We start from the raw sequence: 22,184 nt of genomic DNA, 5'->3' as shown, positions 1-22,184 counted from the left end.
TGGCAGCTCTATCCTTAGCATCCTTCTCCCAGTATACTCAGCATCTCTACTCTGCACATGTCCAAACCAACGCAATCTCGCCTCTCTGACTTTGTCTCCCAGCTGACCCTCTAATGTCCTCATTTCTAATCCTGTCCATTCTCATCACACCCAATGTAAATCTTAGCATCTTTAACTCTGCCACCTCCAGCTCTGTCTCCTGCTTTCTGGTCAGTGCCACCGTCTCCAGCCTATACAACATATCTGGTCTCACTACCGTCCTGTAGACCTTCCCCTTCACTCTTGCTGATACCCGTCTGTCACAAATCACTCCTGTCACACTTCTTCACTCACTCCACCCTGCCTGCACTCTCTTCTTCACTTCTCTTCCACAATCCCCATTACTCTGTACTGTTGATCCCAAGTATTTAAACTCATCCACCTTCACCAACTCTACTCCCTGCATCCTCACCATTCCACTGACCTCCCTCTCATTCACATACAAGTCTTGTTCCTACTGATCTTCATTCCTCTCCTCTCTAGAGCAGATCTCCACCTCTCCAGGGTCTCCTCAACCTGCTCCCTACTATCACTACAGATCACAATGTCATCAGCAAACATCATAGTCCACGGAAACTCCTGTCTAATCTCATCTGTCAACCTGTCCATCACCATTGCAAATAAGAAAGGGCTCAGAGCCGATCCCTGATGTAATCCCACCTCTGTCACTCCTACCACAGACCTCACCACTGTCACACTTCCCTCGTACATATCATGTACATCTCTCACGTACTTCTCTGAACTCCCGACTTCCTCATACAATACCACAACTCCTCTCTCCTCACCCCATCATATGCTTTCTCCAGGTCCACAAAGACGCAATGCAACTCCTTCTGGTCTTCTCTCTACTTCTCCATCAGCATCCTCAGAGCAAACATTCTTAGCTGGGTTAAGTCAGTCAGAGGAATAATAAATAAAAAAATATAATACACAAACGTATAATAAAAATCAAACATACCCTGTAAACTGATTAGAGGTTAGGAAGCATGTGCTGACACCACGCGACAAGCCACCCAGATTTGGACCCGAGTGCAGACGTACAACAGGTGACACCTCGGCACCACACTGGAACAGCATTGAGGTTGTTTGTTTGTTTTTTTCTTTGACGGTGGCTGGAGTGCCAATCCTGCCCCCAACCCTCTGAGTTTTCCTTTGCAGGTTGAAGGACCTACACGTAGGGTTGGAAGCAAATTAATGTCACACCCAGGATGAGGCAATGGCAGGTTAAGGGCCCAACAGAGTAGAGTCACGTCTGGCATTGAGCTATTTAAATCGTTCCTGCAAACAGCTCCAAGTTTGTAAATTTTGCCAATAAACCTAATTGGCTATGGGTGTTGAATAATTTTGAATGCAATTGTATTGTGTGGAGAAGTGGTGTAAGATTAGAGACAGGGATAATTAGGGGGAAAAGAATGACCAGGGTACACCCTACTCTTTACAAAGGACACCCAGGGATCTTTAATACAATACAATTTATTTCTGTGTAGCCCATAATTAAACAAGAAGTGCCGCAGTGGGCTTTAACAGGCCCTGCTTATTGACAGATAAGGCGTGACTTCTCTAAGAAGACGAGGAAAAACTCCCCAAAAAAATAAGAAAGAAATGGAAGAAATCTCGGGAAAGGCAATTCAAAGAGAGACCCCTTCCCATGTAGGTTGGGTGTGCAGTGGTGGTTAGGAGCAGACACTGATACAGCACATCCACCACATGACAAACCAGATCAGGACCCAAGTGCACTGTGGGGGTGGTACCCAGCCGGGACACCCGGAAGGACGCCTGAGGAGCCCTGGCCCTCAGCACTTCCGCCACACCCGGAAGTGCTGGTGGGGGGAGAAGACCAGGGACACCCAGAGTGCTTCTGGGGGGCACAGCTGGCACTTACGCCACACCAGGGAGTGCCGACAGGAGTTCATTGGGAGGCACCTGGAGCACGTCTGGGAGGATATACAAGGGGCCGCCTCTCTCCATTCGATGGCTGGAGTCGGGGGTGGGGGGGGGGGGGGGGTGGGGGTGGTGGAGGAGTGGAGGCAGACCAGAGGAGGAAGGCATTGGAAAGAGAGGCCTGGACCTAAGGATGGATAGATAGATAGATAGATAGATAGATAGAGTAATCCCTCCTTCATCGCGGAGGTTGCGTTCCAGACCCCCCCGCGAAAGGTGAAAATCCGTGAAGTAGAAACCATATGTTTATATGGTTATTTTTATATTGTCATGCTTGGGTCACAGATTTGCGCAGAAACACAGGAGGTTGTAGAGAGACAGGAACGTTATTCAAACACTGCAAACAAACATTTGTCTCTTTTTCAAAAGTTTAAACTGTGCTCCATGACAAGACAGAGATGACAGTTCCGTCTCACAATTAAAAGAATGCAAACATATCTTCCTCTTCAAAGGAGTGCGCGTCAGGAGCAGAGAATGTCAGAGAGAGAGAGAAAAGCAAACAAATCAATAGGGCTGTTTGGCTTTTAAGTATGCAAAGCACCGCGGCACAAAGCTGTTGAAGGCGGCAGCTCACACCCCCTCCGTCATGAGCAGAGAGAGAGAGAGAGAAAGACAGACAGAGAAAAACAAACAATCGAAAATCAATACGTGCCCTTCGAGCTTTTAAGTATGCGAAGCACCGTGCAGCATGTCGCTTCAGGAAGCAGCTGCACAGAAGGTAGCAACGTGAAGATAATCTTTCAGCATTTTTAGACGAGCGTCCGTATCGTCTAGGTGTGCGAACAGCCCCCCTGCTCAATCCCCCTACGTCAGGATCAGAGAAAGTCAGCGCAAGAGAGAGAGAGAGAAAAGTACGTTGGGTTGCTTCTCAGCCATCTGCCAATAGCGTCCCTTGTATGAAATCAACTGGGCAAACTAACTGAGGAAGCATGTACAAGAAATTAAAAGACCCGTTGTCTGCAGAAATCTGCGAACCAGCAAAAAATCTGCGATATATATTTAAATATGCTTACATATAAAATCCGCGATGGAGTGAAGCCGCGAAAGGCGAAGCGCGATATAGCGAGGGATTACTGTAGATAGAAAAGGCACTATATAATAGATAGATAGATAGATAGATAATGAAAGGCACTATTAGATAGATAGATAGATAGATAGATAGATAGATAGATATGATAGCATTCCACTAATCATGGCATCGTGTTGATTTGCACATATATGAAGAATTTCAGTGGAGTCCGTACGTGAGACAATAATCAACCAATGTGGCTCAACAGAATGTCAGCGTATCGTAACAATGACTCTGCAAAGTTTTTCGTTTTTTTCACCAATGAACTTTATTTAAGCACAAAGTGACGAATCAGACGCATATGGAATTAGCACATGAAAAACGCACAGACCTATGCATGTGAAAAACACGTGTCGACACACACACTTGGAAGATGCACGGGTGTTAACATTAACAAGCGTCTCTTCATCCTCATCGGTGAGAATCAGGCGTCAGTATTTCGTGCCTCACGTTATCATTTATCCACTGCTTCTTCAACGACTAACGTGACACGCGTTACCCACCTACAACACATTTTGGCCATGGATAAGCACAAGGTTTCCTCCAGAACTTGTGAAAGTCAGTATGGCACAGATATTCAGGAGCATTAAAAGACAACTGAAGGAATTTGCCTCAAAACGAGTCTGCAGCCATATGAATTTATCGACGTTAATACCGAGCGGGATGATGAGTCACATGTTTTTCTGCAAACATCAATTTACACACCCATTAGCGGCATAATTACAGTAGTAGTCACAACATGGCCACTTGTCGGGCCTTGCGTCTTCCTTTTTTGACTCCACCCTTCCCTCTGGCTGTGTTATTCAAATTTACTTTTCCAAAAACGGCAATAGAAGACTAAGCCCAAACCAAAAGTTTCCTTTCAAGCTTCTTTTTGGATGGATTTGGGTACTGGGGGTTCTCTATCACTCCTTCCCCAAATTTGAGTTCCAGGAAGCTGCGATAATTATTAGGGGCGTAGGCCGTGATCCCTGCAAACTGCATGGGGACCAAAGGCTGCAGGAAGTGCTCGGGGAACTCGACATCCTGCTTGTGGTCCATCCAGGTGTCCTTAGTCATCATGCCATTGCGAGGATAGAAGGGCCAGAGGTCCACGTGCAAGTGATTGGCTTCACTGTACTGAACGCGGTAGAAGTCGCCTTCGACGGCCCTCTCCCACACATAACCATTCGCGTCCACCAAGGATCCCGAGTCCAAATTCTTTAAGTAGTCGCAATTAGGTATATCTTCCAAGTAGATTCCCAGATCCACATCATAATCCCAAGGAATAAGGTCCTGGTGGCGAGCAGCGCCTAGAAGTGTCCCTCCTTCCAGCCAATAGCGCACCCCAGACTTTTCTAAAATATTGATGACATATTTCGTTGTTTCCCTGAGTGCTCGCAAGCAGCAAGGAGGAGTCCAGCGATCCACGTAGAGATACTCTGGAGTGTCGTCATGAATTGTACCAAAACACCGGGTGGTCTCCTTGCTGCACCCAAACCACTGCTGTTTGCCGTCAGCCTGGATGACCTGTTTGATGCCAAACCGTTTCATCAGACGACCGGTAGACTCCTTCACGCGAGTATCCGCTTTCCACTGGTTGTGCGCCGACCCAAACAGAGGTCTTCGGTTGGATCCAAAGACCGCTCCTTCGAGAAGTTTCACCTTCCAGCCTCTCAGGGAAGTCTGCATGAAGAGAGATGTCATCAGTGGCCTTGCGTGAGGACTCGAGAGGTTAAAAAGATCCTCGGTCCGGATTAGAACGACTGCATCCCCTTGTAAGGCCGTACAGATGCTACCACTGCTCCCAGATGCTGCTGGGGTGTACGTTGCCGTCCACTCCCTAAGGTTAACTTGCAGGTGAAGGCACTGGACTGCTGAACGAGACAAAACTGGGGCCGCGACTAACCGAACCGCTCCACCTCCTTCCACTTCCAGCTCCTTCTGCAGTCTGTCCAACTGTCGACCATAATCCAGAATTACGCCGTCTGGGACAATCAGAACATAGTCTGTGTGAATGTAAAACTCGGGTCTGGACACATATGGTGGCTGATCCGGGCCAATATTTAAAACTACCAGTTTAGCTTCACTTGGCAGTGCCATCGGAGGATACGGAAGAGAATCGGCTACTACCAGAATTGGTATCTGGGGCCTCTGCTGCAAAAAAGACCGGGCCACTTCAGCAACGTAGTTCTCAAATTCCTCAAACTCTCGCACTAATACAGTGATGCCAGGATTTTTGCTGCCACCGCCGCCGCCGCCGAAGGATCCAGGACCCGAAGCAAGGCCCGATGACCGCTTGGGTACCCCCTTCCCAGAGTCTCTCTGTTTCTCCATCATTTGCTGCTGTGCCCTGGAAACATAGTACAGGATCACCAAGTTGACAGCAATGGCGAATGTCAACAGCCCCTGGCAGAAACTGATTCTCATTTTTCCAAATGTTTGCTCTTAAATCCAATTCCAAGATACCGACCAATTGAACGGCCAACAGGTGACATTCATCAGCCTGTTCTACTAACAGCAAGTTTGAGGGAGGCAGCTGACAAAAGCATCCTGGACTGACACTTGGCCAAATATCTGAGCTCCATGATTGCTGAAATTGACGTCTAGAAGTATCAAGTTCTCATTTTTGTGCCAAGACAGCACGCTGGAACCCTGGCAGGATGAGTATTCAGCCAGAAAATAACTTTGGCCAAACTGAGCTTCTGAGTTGGGTGCATTATAGAGCAAAAAACTGGTACTTCTTTCAACACGTACCTCAGATGACGCTGATGGGAAACTGTAATGTGAAAGAGACAAAGAGAGAAAAGAGAAGAATTACAGATGGTTTGATTCACCCCTGGTGTTTAGATCATTAGAACAATCGAGACGAGAACAGGCCATTCAGCACCACAAAGAACGCCAGTCCGATCCACTTAAATCCTATAAAAAAACATCAAATTGAGCTTTGAAAGTCCATGAAGTCCTCCTGTCTACCACACTACTTGGTCACTTAAGTGTCTGTGGTTCTCTGTGTGGGGAAAAAACTTCCAAACATTTGTGTGAAATTTACCCTTCACAAGTTTCCAACTGTGTCCACATGTTCTTGCTGAGCTCATTTCAAGGTCACACTTGATCCACTGGACTAATTCCCTTCATAAATTTAAACACATAAATTCTTTGTCTAAAACTGTAAAGGCTCAGCTCTTTTAATCTTTCCTCATAACTCATCCCCTGTAGATGACTGTCGGAAGTTTAGAGTCCACTACGACTCCTAAATCCTTCTCATAAGGTGGACTCTTGATTTTCAGACCTCCCATTGTGTATTCAAACCTCACATTTTTACTTCCTATGTGTAATAGTTTACAACTACTGACATTAAATTTAATTCTCCACAAATCTGCCCAAACCTGTCTGGTGGCCAAGTCCCTCTGTGAAGATTTAACAGATTCTTGATTATCTGTCAGCCCACCTAGCTTGGAATCCTCTGCAAACGCAACCAGCTTGTTGTTTATATTCCGATTCAAATAACTTTATATACAGTCATATGAAAAAGTTTGGGACCCCCTCTCAGCCTGCATAATAATTGACTCTCCTTTCAAGTAAAAAGATAACAGTGGTTTGTCTTTCATTTCCTAGGAACATCTGAGTACTGCGGTGTTTTCCGAACAAAGGTTTTTAGTGACGCAGTATTTAGTTGTATGAAATTAAGTCAAATGTGAAAAACTGGCTGTGCACAAATGTGGGTCCCCTTGTCATCGTGCTGATTTGAATGGCTGTCACTGCTCAATGCTGATTACTTACAACACCAAATTGGTTGATGAGCTCATTATGCCTTGAACTTCATAGACAGGTGTGTCCAATCATGAGATATAAAGGTGCTGGTCATAAAATTAGAATATCATGACAAAGTTGATTTATTCCAGTAATTCCATTCAAAAAGTGAAACTTGTATATTAGATTCATTCATTACACACAGACTGATGTATTTCAAATGTTTATTTCTTTTAATGTTGATGATTATAACTGACAACTAATGAAAGTCCCAAATTCAGTATCTCGGAAAATTAGAATATCAATTAAGACCAATGCAAAAAAAGGATTTTTAGAAATGTTGGCCAACTGAAAGGTATGAACATGAAAAGTATGAGCATGTATAGCACTCAGTATTTAGTTGGGGCTCCTTTGGCCTGGATTACTGCAGCAATGCGGCATGGCATGGAGTCGATCAGTCTGTGGCACTGCTTAGGTGTTATGAGAGCCCATGTTGCTCTGATAGTGGCCTTCAGCTCTTCTGAATTGTTGGGTCTGGTGTATTGCATCTTCCTCTTCACAATACCCCATAGATTTTCTATGGGGTTAAGGTCAGGCGAGTTTGCTGGCCAATCAAGAACAGGGATACCATGGTCCTTAAACCAGGTACTGGTAGCTTTGGCACTGTGTGCAGGTGCCAGGTGCTGTTGGAAAATGAAATCTGCATCTCCATAAAGTTCGTCAGCAGCAGGAAGCATGAAGTGCTCTAAAACTTCCTGGTAGACGGCTGCGTTGACCTTGGACCTCAGAAAACACAATGGACCAACACCAGCAGATGACATGGCACCCCAAACCATCACTGACTGTGGAAACTTTACACTGGACCTCAAGCAACGTGAATTCTGTGCCTCTCCTCTCTTCCTCCAGACTCTGGGACCTTGATTTCCAAAGGAAATGCAAAATTTACTTTCATCAGAGAACATAACTTTGGACCACTCAGCAGCAGTCCAAAGGCGAGACGCTTCTGACGCTGTCTCTTGTTCAAGAGTGGCTTGACACAAGGAATGCGACAGCTGAAACCCATGTCTTGCATATGTCTGTGCCTGGTGGTTCTTGAAGCACTGACTCCAGCTGCAGTCCACTCTTTGTGAATCTCCCCCACATTTTTGAATGGGTTTTGTTTCACAATCCTCTCCATGGTGCGGTTATCCCTATTGCTTGTCCACTTTTTTCTACCACATCTTGTCCTTCCCTTCGCCTCTCTGTTAATGTGCTTGGACACAGAGCTCTGTGAACAGCCAGCCTCTTTAGCAATGACCTTTTGTGTCTTGCCCTCCTTGTGCAAGGTGTCAATGGTCGTCTTTTGGACAACTGTCAAGTCAGCAGTCTTCCCCATGATTATGTAGCCTACAGAACTCGACTGAGAGACCATTTAAAGGCTTTTGCAGGTGTTTGGAGTTAATTAGCTGATTAGAGTGTGGCACCAGGTGTCTTCAATATTGAACCTTTTCACAATATTCTAATTTTCCGAGATACTGAATTTGGGACTTTCATTAGTTGTCAGTTATAATCATCAACATTAAAAGAAATAAACATTTGAAATACATCAGTCTGTGTGTAATGAATGAATCTAATATACAAGTTTCACTTTTTGAATGGAATTACTGAAATAAATCAACTTTGTCATGATATTCTAATTTTATGACCAGCACCTGTAAAGGTATTTAAGGTGGTCAATTACAAGTTGTGCTTCCTTCCCTTTGACTCTCCTCTGAAGAGTGACAGCATGGGATCCTCAAAGCAACTCTCCAAAGATCTGAAAACAAAGATTGTTCAGTCTCATGGTTTAGGGGAAGGCTACAAAAAGCTATCTCAGAGGTTTAAACTCTCAGTTTCAACTGTAAGGCCACAGGCACAGTTGCTGTTAAACCCAGCAGGTCTGGCAGGCCAAGAAAAATCCAGGAGCGGCATATGTGCAGGATTCTGAGAATGGTTACAGACAACCCACAGATCACCTCCAAAGACCTGCAAGAACATCTTGCTGCAGATGGTGTATCTGTACATCGTTCTACAATTCAGTGCAATTTGCACAAAGAACATCTGTATGGCAGGGTGATGAGACAGAAGCCCTTTCTGCACTCACGCCACAAACAGAGTCGCTTGTTGTATGCCAATGCTCATTTAGACAAGCCAGATTCATTTTGGAACAAAGTGCTTTGGACTGATGAGACAAAAATTGAGTTATTTGGTCAGAATAAAAAGCGCTTTGCATGGCGGATGAAGAACACCGCATTCCAAGAAAAACACCTTCTACCTCCTGTCAAATTTGGTGGAGGTTCCATCATGGTGTGGGGCTGTGTGGCTAGTTCAGGGACTGGGGTCCTTGTTAAAGTCGAGGGTCGGATGAATTCAACCCAATATCAACAAATTCTTCAGGATAACGTTCAAGCATCAGTCACAAAGTTGAAGTTACGCAGGGGTTGGATATTCCAACAAGACAATGACCCAAAACACAGTTGGAAATCTACAAAGGCATTCATGCAGAGGGAGAAGTACAATGTTCTGGAATGGCCATCACAGTCCCCTGACTTGAATATCATCGAAAATCTATGGGATGATTTGAAGCAGGCTGTCCATCACATTGAACTGAACTGGAGATATTTTGTATGAAGAATGGTCAGAAATACCTCCATCCAGAATCAGACACTCATCAGAGGCTTTAGGAGGACAGCGTCTAGAGGCTGTTAGATTTGAAAAGGAGGCTCAACTAATTATTGATGTCATCTCTCTGTTGGGGTGCCCAAATGTATGCACCTGTCTAATTTTGTTATGATGCATATTGCGTATTTTCTGTTAATCCAATAAACTTAATGTCACTGCTGAAATACTACTGTGTCCATAAGGCATGTCATATATTAAAAGGAAGTTGCTACTTTGAAAGCTCAGCCAATGAGAAACAAAAATCCAAACAATTAAGAGGGGTTCCCAAACTTTTTCATATGACTGTATATTAACCTCTGTAGCGTTAGACATGAGCATCACTCGGGCTGTAAAAACAGTGCTAAAAGCCTTAGTCCTGAGTATCACTCATGCAACTGCATAGACGTGTCTCACATAAGACCCAAGGTTTACTCGGGCTGTAAAAGTGCCAATCGTGTTAGGGCGGAGCGTTACTCGGGTAATGGTGTAGGCATGTCCTATCTAAGCATTGGGCCTGAGTGATACCTGGGGAAACACTGTAGACGTGTCTTCTCCAAGCCTCTTAATGGCGACTCATAAGAAACTCCGCTCATCAACAGTGATGACAAAGTGAATCGGTAAAACAGTGAAACAAAAAGTGATTTTGGGAGTTCAAAAGTGACACTAGTGACACTCACACATTTGCAGTTTGCTGTTCATATCAGAATTATTCATCATCATTATTACCGTATATACTCGCGTAAACTTCTCCCGCGGATAAGTCGGGACGTAATTTTACAGTTTAATTTCCGGTATTTTATAATGTTGGTTGTATAAGTCGAATGCACAAAACTCATGCTATTGGTCCAAGAGATTACGATATGCTAACGCCCACCTGAGAGAGTAACCATGGAGCACACGGCCTTTTCCTCCTATGTATCGCGCCTACGTGACCACACGGTAATACCCGAAAGATTCCAAAGCGACATTTGTTTTGTGTTTTTTGTATTTCCCACCCTCATACACCTTTATCATAAGAGCATCCCTTATCTACGATGGAGCGTTCAATCAGAAGAAAATATGAAGCTGGCTTTAAACTAAAAGTGGTTGAAGCGGCGAAAGAAATTGGTAACTGCGCTGCTGCAACAAAATTCGACGTGTCTGAGAAACTGATGTGAGATTGGAGGAGGCAAGAAGATGTAAAAAAAATAAAATTAAGTGTCGTATTTTTTGAACGAGCGTATAAGTCGGGGTCTGATTTTATGACCGATTTTTCGGGTTTCAAGACCCGACTTATACCGAGTACATATGGTATATTCTTGAAGACCAAATGTAATGTTTAGGTCTGAGATCTAAGGTCTAACACATCACACGTTGTTCGAGAATATGATAAGTAAGTCTCTTGGAATACCAGGGAAAGCGGACCGTACCTGTGGTATTCATAGGGTACTTGTGTGGGTTAAAGTGCTAGGGAATAACATGTTGTGTATACGTCTTTCATACGGTATTTTTGTGGTTAGGGTCTGTGTGTATGCGTGTGTTAATCTTAAGGTGCAACAGCAGACCAACCCAGTAACGAACCTGATGAGTACACTTACCCCTAGGTAAAGGGTAAGTAGAGGAAAATATCATCACGACAATGCAAGCGGTTTACCTTTTAAATCCTGTGACGCACCAGAGGTTTTCTGAAGCTGGCCTTGTCGCAGTCCCAGATTACAGTTTTTCCGAAAGTCCATTCACCTTTGTGCCCTCTTCTCTGTGAAGCACTCCTTCCAGGCGTTTCCATGAGGCTACACAAGCCACATTTTGCAGTGATGTGAGGATGGCAAAGATCCTTCTGATGGTGCTGTCTGAAAATACGACAAGAGCAGCATAGAGTACCATTTGTAATTTTAACATGCTCTTAAATGTTAACACCATTAACGTACAAGATCTGAGGCCTTCCACTGTTTTTGCTCATTTAGCTAATGAAGAGCTACAAAGCATGAATCTTTGATTATCCCAAATTGCAAATTATACGAGCCATACTGTCTATTAAGAAATTCAGTATTTTTTTGAAACACAAGAGTGTAGGCTGACATTCTGTATATGGGAGGTAAGCTCTGCATCACTGGCACGGATATGGCAGACATAGTCACGGAACAGAAGCTCTAAACTACCTTACCTCTCAGCATGTCCACATACAGCAGGAGCTCCGTATACTGTATGCTTTAGTCTGCCCAGCCATAGATTTTATAAGGCAACCTACTGCTTAACCATCCTTATTAATAAAGACAAGTCTATCCAAGTGTGCACACGGTTATGTGTAGAGATTTAGTAGTATTATTACAAGTCATATTTGCTAAAGATGTATTACCCAAATCACAGACTTGAGAACACTAAATTAATCTTTGAATTTAATGAAGCAGTTTATGTTAAGGCACTACTGCATCATACATCCAGGGCACTGTGTATGAATTCTCAAAAACGTTACAAGTGTCTGAGCCAAAGACGTCAAGCAGATACTCTAAACTTGCATTTTTCAGAAGTCTCTCACATGTGCGGAAGTGGATAACCTGCCAGCAGTAAAAGGGACTGCCAAGGAGGTGCTTAGTGATGTGGAAATTGTAGAGGGAGAAGTGCTGCTTAGATTAAATGGGCTAAAATCATATTTGCTGAAGATATATTAACCAAATTGAAGACTTGAAAACACTAAATCACTCTTTGTATTTAATAAACCAGTTTACATTAAGGAACTGCTGCATCAAACATCCAGGGCTCTACGTATGAATTCTCACACGTGTTACAAGTGTCCCAGTGAGCTTCCCTCCTACAGTTCCAAAGACATGTATTACGTTAAGCAGATACTCCAAACTTGCATTATTCTGAAGTCTCTCACATGTGGAAGAGGATAACCTGCCAGAGGTAAAAGGGGTGATTAGCACATGCTAGTAAGAATTTCACTGGACTCTCAGTCACATGCACGTGCGGTTGGGGAACAACGTATGGGATTAAGCGATTGTAATACTCCACCGAGACATGAGGTGGCACTGTCTAATAACGATCTCTCTTCTCCTCCATCTGAAGAACGGAAGACTGACACCTTCCCACTCATGACATCACTTCTGGGGTCCAACCACCTGGACTCCGTCATAACCAGAAGAGTGTAAGTCAATACTGTAAAAAGCCCGGGCTCCTAGAAACCAAGGATTTTGGCACGTCAATCAATCAATCAATCAATCAATCGCATTGGTTGTGCATTAGCGGCTCCTCTCTCTCCTTGGATGTTTCGTTTTGCCAATGTGCTCGCCTCACTTGTGTATTAGTGGCTAAGTGAGTTTCTCTCTCCTTGGCTGTTTCGTTTTGCCGATATGCTCGCCTCACTTGTGTATTAGTGGCTAAGTGAGTTTCTCTCTCCTTGGCTGTTTCGTTTTTCCGATGTGCTCGCCTCACTTGTGTATTAGTGGCTAAGTGAGTTTCTCTCTCCTTGGAGGTTTCGTTTTGCCAATGTTCTCGCGTCACTTGTGTATTAGTGGCTAAGTGAGTTTCTCTCTCCTTGGAGGTTTCGTTTTGCTAATGTGCTCGCCTCACTTGTGTATTAGTGGCTAAGTGAGTTTCTCTCTCCTTGGCTGTTTTGTTTTGCCGATATGCTCGCCTCACTTGTGTATCAATGGCTAAGTGAGTTTCTCTCTCCTTGGCTGTTTCGTTTTTCCGATGTGCTCGCCTCACTTGTGTATTAGCGACTAAGCGAGTTTCTCTCTCCTTGAAGGTTTCTTTTTGCCGACATGCTCGCCTCACTTGTGTATCAGTGGCTAAGCGAATTTCTCTCTCCTTGGCTGTTTCATTTTGCCGATGTGCCCGCCTCACTTGTGTATTAGTGGCTAAGCGAGGTTCTCTCTCTTCAGCGGTTTCATTTTGCCGTCCTGCTTGCTTCCACTATCTATCAGCGGCTAAGCGAGTTTCTGTCTCCTCAGCGGTTTCATTTTGCCGATGTACTTGCCTTGCTTGTGTATTAGCGGCTAAACGAGTTTCTCTTTTGTCGACAGTTTCATTTTGGCGACAGAGTCGATTCCTTTGAGCTTCATACTGTAGCCTTGCCGTTCCGGGCCGGGCAGACAGACACAGAAACTTCCACATGTAGACGTTTATATATAAGATGGGGTTAGCCTTCAAGATGGCCCAAAAACCTTTAATCTGTTTGTCTCTGTACATGCAACAATAATGATCTTATAAACTATAAGCATCTGACAGATGAAACTGACTTACCACATTCACGATTCCAGTTGTTGCCATCAGGTCACAGGTTTAAATTTCCTAGGATAAAAAGAAATATGTTCAAATACACTTTCAATTCAATGGATATTATATTTAAATAATGTTCACATTAATAAACTTCAACAGCTTTAAATTGTGGGCTGACTTGTTACCTTTCTTCTCAATCATTAGTTGAGTTTTAATGTGGATTTAATTTTTATATGCAATAGGAGTATAACTGATAACATACCGTAAGTATTATGATAATGACTATTTTATTAATTTGTACAAAGTTTATATTTGATGGCTAAGTTCTGGTCTGCCATGTAGTAAATGAATACTTCTTCTTTTTTGGCCTGCTCCCGTTAGGGGTCACCACAGTGGATCACCTTGCTTCATAAAATTCCTGTCCTCGTCATCTTGCTCTGTTACACCCATCACCTTCATGTCCTCTCTCACCACATCCATAAACCTTCCTCTTCTCCTCTTACCTGGCAGCTCTATCCTTAGCATCCCACTCCCAATATACCCTTCATCTCTCCTTTGCCCATGTCCAAACCAACACAATCTCGCCTCTCTGACTTTGTCTCTCAACTGTCCCACCTGAGCTGACCCTCTAATGTCCTCATTTCTAATCCTGTCCATCCTCGTCACACCCAATGCAAATCTTAGCATCTTTTAACTCTCGCCACCCAAAATTTCTATTTTTTTTTTCATATACTGCTTACCCCATGGAGTGTGCAGTGATTTCATACAAAAATGTTTAATCTCATTCTTTTTTGGAGAACAGACAAAGTTGCTGATGGAATGAGACCCAATAGTGACCAACGATGGACAACAGAAAACGGTATAAAAACCGCCATGAAAAATTCTCACGTTACCCGGACTGCATAATCCACATTTCAAGTCACCCTGTCCTCTGCTCACAACATGCAAAATATACAATGGCATGCAAACGTATTCAACCCCCTGGAAAGTCATCCTCATTTTCTGCATGACAAAAGCTTTGTCCACATATTTGTCCAGTCAACATTTTTAATGTGAACTCTAATGCTGTCATAATATCCAAATTTGCCATTAATAAAGTAATATCACATTTGAAGATGACAAAGTCAAATTTATCATTTTTGAATCTCAAGTTGAACCACATAAAGTACAACATAGAATGAATAAACTGAACTAAATAAAATATGACCTTTTAATTTAATTTATGCAACGAGAAGTCTAGTGTAATGACACCTTTTATGGGCACGGATTACAATAAGCAAGCTTTCGAGGCAACTGAAGCCCCTTCTTCAGGCAGGCTGTAATAAATAAATAACTAAAAGGTGTCACTTTGGTTAACTTCTCATTGCATCCATAATGGCTAACACGGTACAACACCCTACTAATTCAATGCATAAAATTGAAATATAAATCGAGCAATTTAACATTATAAATCTCAATAATCTTGTACAGTAAATGTTTCCTCTGTGAAGCTCAGACATTCCATTGACGATCTGGGGGTTGAGATATCCTGCAAAGCATCAAGCGCCACGAAAAAATGACACACAATCAATGATCGCGTGGCGTGGAGGAGTAGCTCTTTTAGGGCGGACGTCGACTTTTGTCGACAGGAGGGGTTGAGGGCGAATGTCGACAAAAGTCGACATCCAGGGATAGAGGGCGACAATCAGCTCTTAATGGCGACAAAACTCACTGTCACATAGCAGGCATTCCCTCTGTGCTTGGAGGAATGCTAGACTCATTGACTCGGCAACTAATCCTTGCATGTGCGTGAGTTGTGAAATGTAAACAATGGCAAGATGGCATCGACATGTCACAAGGGAGCGAAGTGAGTACAGAAAAGAAAACACTCGGCAGATGATGTTTTGCGCATTATCGCGGAGTTGGACTCTGATTTTTCAGAATCGGATTTTATTAACAGTGATCAGGAGATTGAACAAGAGAGTGAGAAGCTGGCATCAGCTGATTGGACAGTTGATCGAGTTTCGAGTTAAAACTGATTAAGTCAGTGTTTGTGGTGCAATTACTTAGTACGTTTTCCTTAATTTTTCACTTAAGCTGGCACTTGAGGCAAATTGAAGACTTAAGAATGATTTCAGATATGAAGAGGTAGAGGAAGAGATGGCGAAGGTGGTAGGGGGCGCCCATACACATGCGCTGCATGGCTGGTGCCGAGAGTTGATTCTACAATAAAATAAAATACAAATAAAAAGAGGAATAACCTTGGAGGTCAATCATCACCCTAAAGAAGACAGTAGACATCACATAGAATATGTGCACCAAATTTCAGGTCAACAGCTCAAACGTTTTGTGAGCTACAGGTGATTAAACTCTTTTAGGGCGGGTGTCGACTTTTGTCAAAATTCAGGGGTAGAGGACGGTAATCCGCTGTAAACCGTGACAAAATTCGCCGTTACGTTTAAGTTCAACTCTCTTTGCCAGAAGGTCAGTTCGCTTCATTGATTTGACTTTGATTCCCTGCGTGTGCGTGAGCAGCAAGGAGCAAACAACCTCTAAAATGGTGACAGAACATAGCGAATGTGCAAAGCAAAGTACTCCGTGGATGACGTTTAGTGTATCATCGCTGAATCAGACTCTGAATTGTCGGACTCCAATTTTGACTGAAGTGATCTGGAGATGGAGATCGAAAATGAAAGTGAGGTCCCAGCATCAGCTGATTGTGATTGATAGATAGATAGATAGATAGATAGATAGATAGATAGATAGATAGATAGATAGATACAGTGGTGTGAAAAACTATTTGCCCCCTTCCTGATTTCTTATTCTTTTGCATGTTTGTCACACAAAATGTTTCTGATCATCAAACACATTTAACCATTAGTCAAATATAACACAAGTAAACACAAAATGCAGTTTGTAAATGGTGGTTTTTATTATTTAGGGAGAAAAAAAAATCCAAACCTACATGGCCCTGTGTGAAAAAGTAATTGCCCCCTGAACCTAATAACTGGTTGGGCCACCCTTAGCAGCAATAACTGCAATCAAGCGTTTGCGATAACTTGCAATGAGTCTTTTACAGTGCTCTGGAGGAATTTTGGCCCACTCATCTTAGCAAAATTGTTGTAATTCAGCTTTATTTGAGGGTTTTCTAGCATGAACCGCCTTTTTAAGGTCATGCCATAGCATCTCAATTGGATTCAGGTCAGGACTTTGACTAGGCCACTCCAAAGTCTTCATTTTGTTTTTCTTCAGCCATTCAGAGGTGGATTTGATGGTGTGTTTTGGGTCATTGTCCTGTTGCAGCACCCAAGATCGCTTCAGCTTGAGTTGACGAACAGATGGCCGGACATTCTCCTTCAGGATTTTTTGGTAGACAGTAGAATTCATGGTTCCATCTATCACAGCAAGCCTTCCAGGTCCTGAAGCAGCAAAACAACCCCAGACCATCACACTACCACCACCATATTTTACTGTTGGTATGATGTTCTTTTTCTGAAATGCTGTGTTCCTTTTACGCCAGATGTAACGGGACATTTGCCTTCCAAAAAGTTCAACTTTTGTCTCATCAGTCCACAAGGTATTTTCCCAAAAGTCTTGGCAATCATTGAGATGTTTCTTAGCAAAATTGAGACGAGCCCTCATGTTCTTTTTGCTTAACAGTGGTTTGCGTCTTGGACATCTGCCATGCAGGCCGTTTTTGCCCAGTCTCTTTCTTATGGTGGAGTCGTGAACACTGACCTTAATTGAGGCAAGTGAGGCCTGCAGTTCTTTAGACGTTGTCCTGGGGTCTTTTGTGACCTCTCGGATGAGTCGTCTCTGCGCTCTTGGGGTAATTTTGGTCGGCCGGCCACTCCTGGGAAGGTTCACCACTGTTCCATGTTTTTGCCATTTGTGGATAATGGCTCTCACTGTGGTTCGCTGGAGTCCCAAAGCTTTAGAAATGGCTTTATAACCTTTACCAGACTGATAGATCTCAATTACTTCTGTTCTCATTTGTTCCTGAATTTCTTTGGATCTTGGCATGATGTCTAGCTTTTGAGGTGCTTTTGGTCTACTTCTTTGTGTCAGGCAGCTCCTATTTAAGTGATTTCTTGATTGAAACAGGTGTGGCAGTAATCAGGCCTGGGGGTGGCTACGGAAATTGAACTCAGGTGTGATACACCACAGTTAGGTTATTTTTTAACAAGGGGGCAATTACTTTTTCACACAGGGCCATGTAGGTTTGGATTTTTTTTCTCCCTAAATAATAAAAACCATCATTTAAAAACTGCATTTTGTGTTTACTTGTCTGATATTTGACTAATGGTTAAATGTGTTTGATGATCAGAAACATTTTGTGTGACAAACATGCAAAAGAATAAGAAATCAGGAAGGGGGCAAATAGTTTTTCACACCACTGTACTTACTTGATGCTGAACACATTCGTGTAGCTGATGCACCTACGGCAACGTTCACCTGGAAGGACAGCCACTTACGATGACAGGAGAGACATATCAGACTGCGTCACACAAAGACAGCCAGGCAGCCAGCCCACCATGCATTCCTGCTGGCTGTCGAGCCCCAGCAACAAACCCCCCCCCACCCCATCCACATGCAACCAATGCCACCAGAGATGGTGAACAGGCACCCACAGCAGCCACAGCACACAGCAACCAACGTTTCATGTTGAAAAAATATTCAGCCCTCAAAGAGTTATAATCCTGGACAGACAAAAGGACAGCCACACTAGTGTATTATATAAGAAGAAAATTGGCTCCATTTCTTTTGGTTCTCCAATTGAAGCACAGGCAGGTGAAGTGACCTGCTCAGGGTCACACAGTGGTGTCAGTGGTGGGATTTGAACCCACAACCTCAGGGTATGAAGTCCAAAGCCTTAAACACTACGCCACACTACACTAATGAGTCATAGTAGACGCGCTTTGTCCCCCCAATAACACCTCCACTGCAGTTCAGAATCATAGGCCGTAAAGTTCAAATTGCTACGTTGCTGCCAGGACTACCAGCAGAAGAAATGGGCCAAGGGTAAGCAGCAGGTGTTGCATATAAATCAGTCCGCTTGGTCCCCACCAGCAAAAATATCAGTCAAACCTCGAAAATTGGTGACATTTCACAATCAGGGCTTGCATAGAAATCAATACCTGACCTCTGAATTCTCTATGGATCATTGTAAGGTCCAAATTCCATTCTCTTATAGAAAAGGGATGTGAATGCACCACCTGCAGCAAGGAAGCCACAAGAACGCTCATCTCAATGGCTCATTGACAGGTGACAAACACACTCACAATGCCCAATTCTTTTTATATCAATGAAAAGCAGCAACAATTAATAAAGAATGGCCCACTGCAAGACAACATTTGCACCAGGATAAAGTCGGAAAACGCACCTCACTCAGTTTTGGTGAATCACAACGCAGCCTTCGTCTTTGCCACACCTCGCCCTCTGAAATGCCATTTCACATATCAGGTTAGATTCTTGGCCATCACTACAAACTACATTATGCATCATATTACTATACCCAGATATTTTTGGGCATAGTATTCCCTTAAAGCCGTGGTTCCCAAACTCGGGTCGAGGAGACCCCAGCTGTTGTTTGCAGGTTTTTGTTCCAAACAGATTGACAATCAGTGATAATAACGGATAATTATTGACCTCATTTAATTAGCTGTTCTTGTTTTGCTTCTCTTATTCTGCATTCAGCAGGACAATGTCTACATTTAAAAGACATTTAGAAACATTTCAGTTTATTTTATAGCTGTAATTGCTTTACTCTTGTATGTTGATTTCTTATTATTTTGCCCTTTTGTTACGTAGTTTGCTCCCTTCATTGTATCCTCATAATGACAATTAAAAACAAACAGAGCAGACCGCAGGCAAATAGAACAATAAATTATGAAAGGCGGCAACTACTTCAGCCTCAGACCTGACAATTAATAAATAACGGATTAAATAACCAGAACATGTGGAAGGCAGAATGAAAGTCAGGGGATGAGAATTATGTATCATACATATACACACACATATACATATATATATATATATATATATATATATATTAGACATACACACACATACATACATACATACATATACACACTGTGGGAGATGGCCAGTCATTCATCCCGGCCAATACCCCCAGGCCGCTAGATGGAGCCCTCCCTGTAGCATGGAAGTGCCCCAAAGACCAGCAGCCACAGGGGGTCCCCAGGACTGAATTTGGGAACCGCTGCTTTAATGGGAGGTCTTGGTCTCTATATAAGAGCTTGCTTACAAAACAAATTACCCACTTGGGCCAAAAAAATTTGAAAGGTTCTGCGTTTGACACCCCTGCTAGAGAAAATAAAGTGCTGGATGCTGCCAACCTCATAATGTCATACATATGTTAATGTTTGTTAAATGTTTAGTTCATTTAGAGTGTAGAGAAAAGCCAAGCAAAATGACACCTTTTATTGGCTAACTAGAAAGATTACAATATGCAAGCTTTCGAGGCAACTCAGGCCCCTTCTTCAGGCAAGATGTAATCAATTCATTTAGAGTGTAACTTTTACCAGCATCATGGGTTTGAAGCCCAGACCGTTGTTCATGTGCACTTAGCATGTTCTCCCTGTGTCTGCACTGGCTTTCCTAAAGTCCCCGGAGATGTGATGGCTTGGCTCAATAGCAATTCTGTGATTATACTGTGTAAAGAACCGACACCTTATTCAGGTTGATTTCATCCTGCCTTACACCCAGTACTGCCAGATTTGCTATCCCAAACTGGTTTAAAGTAGGTTTGAAAATCCTGTATCATATAGTATTTTATAAAAAACTGATTGTAAATAAAACATCCCAGTGTATTAACGGGTTAGTTTTACAGAAGGAAACATTTACGAACCCCGCAGCACTGCAAACCATTGCAAAAATCCATCGCCATGGGGCATTAATGGAGGAGTACCGTTTGGAGAGAGATAAGGCCACATTTGAATTACCTGCTTGCCCCCATCGCCCACTTTTGACAAATTAAATGTGAACAGCACCTCACTTCGATCACCCCCCCCCCCCCTCTATTTTTCAATGCTCAATTAAGTCAATAAAGAAAATGATCTGCCAGACCTTCGTCGCAGTCAGATAAATTAAAATCACAGCAGAACATCTTAGCCGCTGGCGTTTGCTGTATCCGCCCTACTGGTGGTCGCGATCCATGCGCTGCCCTCCACCCGTCGCGAAAGACAGCGGGACTCCACGAAGAAGACGGGGGTCATGCTGTGGTTATCTGGAAACCTTTTCTGTCCATCATCCAAAACAATAGAAAAAAACTATATATAAAAAATACGTTTAAGTCCGTAGGAGAGCTCGGACCGCAGCTCTGTTTCTGTAGCCCGTAAATGTCAGAAATGCCAAAATCAAAGCGTCCGATCGTACAATTTAGGCTTAAGAGCTCCCTCGTCTTACAGTCTGCAGGATCAAGTAGCCATGAAAGTGGGCGGTACGTGGAAAGAGGCGGGGCTTGTATTCAAACGGGGCGTGGAAATAGGCTAATATAGTCGTTGTACGAGAAGTAAACGCATTAACACTCAAACATCAACATTGCGTACAAACGAAAAGGGAAGGAGGATCGTCCAAAAAAGGCGCCACTGTACAAAACATTAGATGAAAATGAATAAAGAAATAAATGCATAAATGCTTGTTGCCTTTCTTGACCAACGAGCGCGCGCCGTCCGCTCACAATCCTTCGCTTCTCACGATTGTGTGTTTTTTCCGCTGCTCCCGATATGGCAGGAAACGCGGGGGGCAGCGGGAAGCCGTTATCTGACGGTTCAGCTCACAATTTGGCAGCGGCGTTTGCTTTGGAGAAAGAAGAGTAGGAGGAGGAGGAGGAGAAGGGAGACGGATAGACAGGCAGGCAGCCATTCCACCTATTGATTACGGTGGAGGATTCTCTTACTCCGTTATGGAGCCGGATAGGTCCGGTGGCGGAGCGGCACGCAACCCAAATGGGCCCAAAGCCGGTCCGGCGTCTGGGTCGATGGGGTCTGTTGTTGCTGCTACTGCTGCAGCGGCCGCTTCTTCCACCTCGACGCGAGAGATGCAAGAAGGCGAAGCGGGCCTGTCGTTGCCGGGCATCCTGCACTTCATCCAGCACGAATGGGGACGATTCCAGGCTGAGAAATATCGCTGGGAAGCAGAGAGGGACGAGCTGAGGGTAAGGCATGTTTAACTAGGCGCCAATGCCAGTGGGCTATGCGGGGGGAGGAAGGGGGCGGCTAACACGGTTGGAGAGCCATGACATCCCTCGCGTAGGCCGGATCGGGCATGTCCCGGACACCGGGCTGGAGGTGATGTGTGCGCTCGTCAGGGTGGCGTTTACGATGGACTGTTGTGGGACGCGTACAGAGCGGCATTTGCTGTGAACATCCCGTCGAAAAATGAGTCGCCTGAAGGCGAATGCCGAATTAGAAGAGGACGTGTGGCTGTCTTGTACGTACAAAGAGATGCAGGTAGTGAAAAGGAGGAGGTGACAACACAACGAAGTGGCCGGGAAATGTCAGAGCAGGGACTCACGTGCCAC

At 43.9% G+C, this 22,184-nt stretch overlaps 2 protein-coding genes across 2 annotated transcripts in view; one reads left to right on the top strand and one right to left on the bottom strand.

The window, feature by feature from the left end:
• Positions 1-3,287: 3,287 nt before the first annotated feature.
• fkrp (fukutin related protein) lies at positions 3,288-20,702 on the bottom strand. The gene is made up of 4 exons (XM_051934159.1): positions 20,605-20,702; positions 13,685-13,732; positions 11,094-11,289; positions 3,288-5,807 (listed from the first exon to the last, which is right to left on the bottom strand). The coding sequence occupies exon 4, from the start codon at positions 5,456-5,458 to the stop codon at positions 3,887-3,889; it is 1,572 nt and encodes a 523-aa protein (XP_051790119.1). The 5' UTR covers positions 5,459-5,807; positions 11,094-11,289; positions 13,685-13,732; positions 20,605-20,702; the 3' UTR covers positions 3,288-3,886.
• Positions 20,703-21,467: 765 nt separating this feature from the next.
• Positions 21,468-22,184, top strand: part of strn4 (striatin, calmodulin binding protein 4) — a 133,225-nt gene continuing 132,508 nt past the window's right edge. The window contains exon 1 of the mRNA XM_028792904.2: positions 21,468-21,818. Coding sequence (XP_028648737.1) covers positions 21,567-21,818 — 252 coding nt within the window. The 5' untranslated portion in view covers positions 21,468-21,566. The remainder of the gene's footprint in view (positions 21,819-22,184) is intronic.

Source organism: Erpetoichthys calabaricus, chromosome 1 (genome assembly GCF_900747795.2).
Source record: "Erpetoichthys calabaricus chromosome 1, fErpCal1.3, whole genome shotgun sequence".
NCBI lineage: Eukaryota > Metazoa > Chordata > Cladistia > Polypteriformes > Polypteridae > Erpetoichthys > Erpetoichthys calabaricus.
This window is presented reverse-complemented; position numbering and strand designations above follow the sequence as displayed.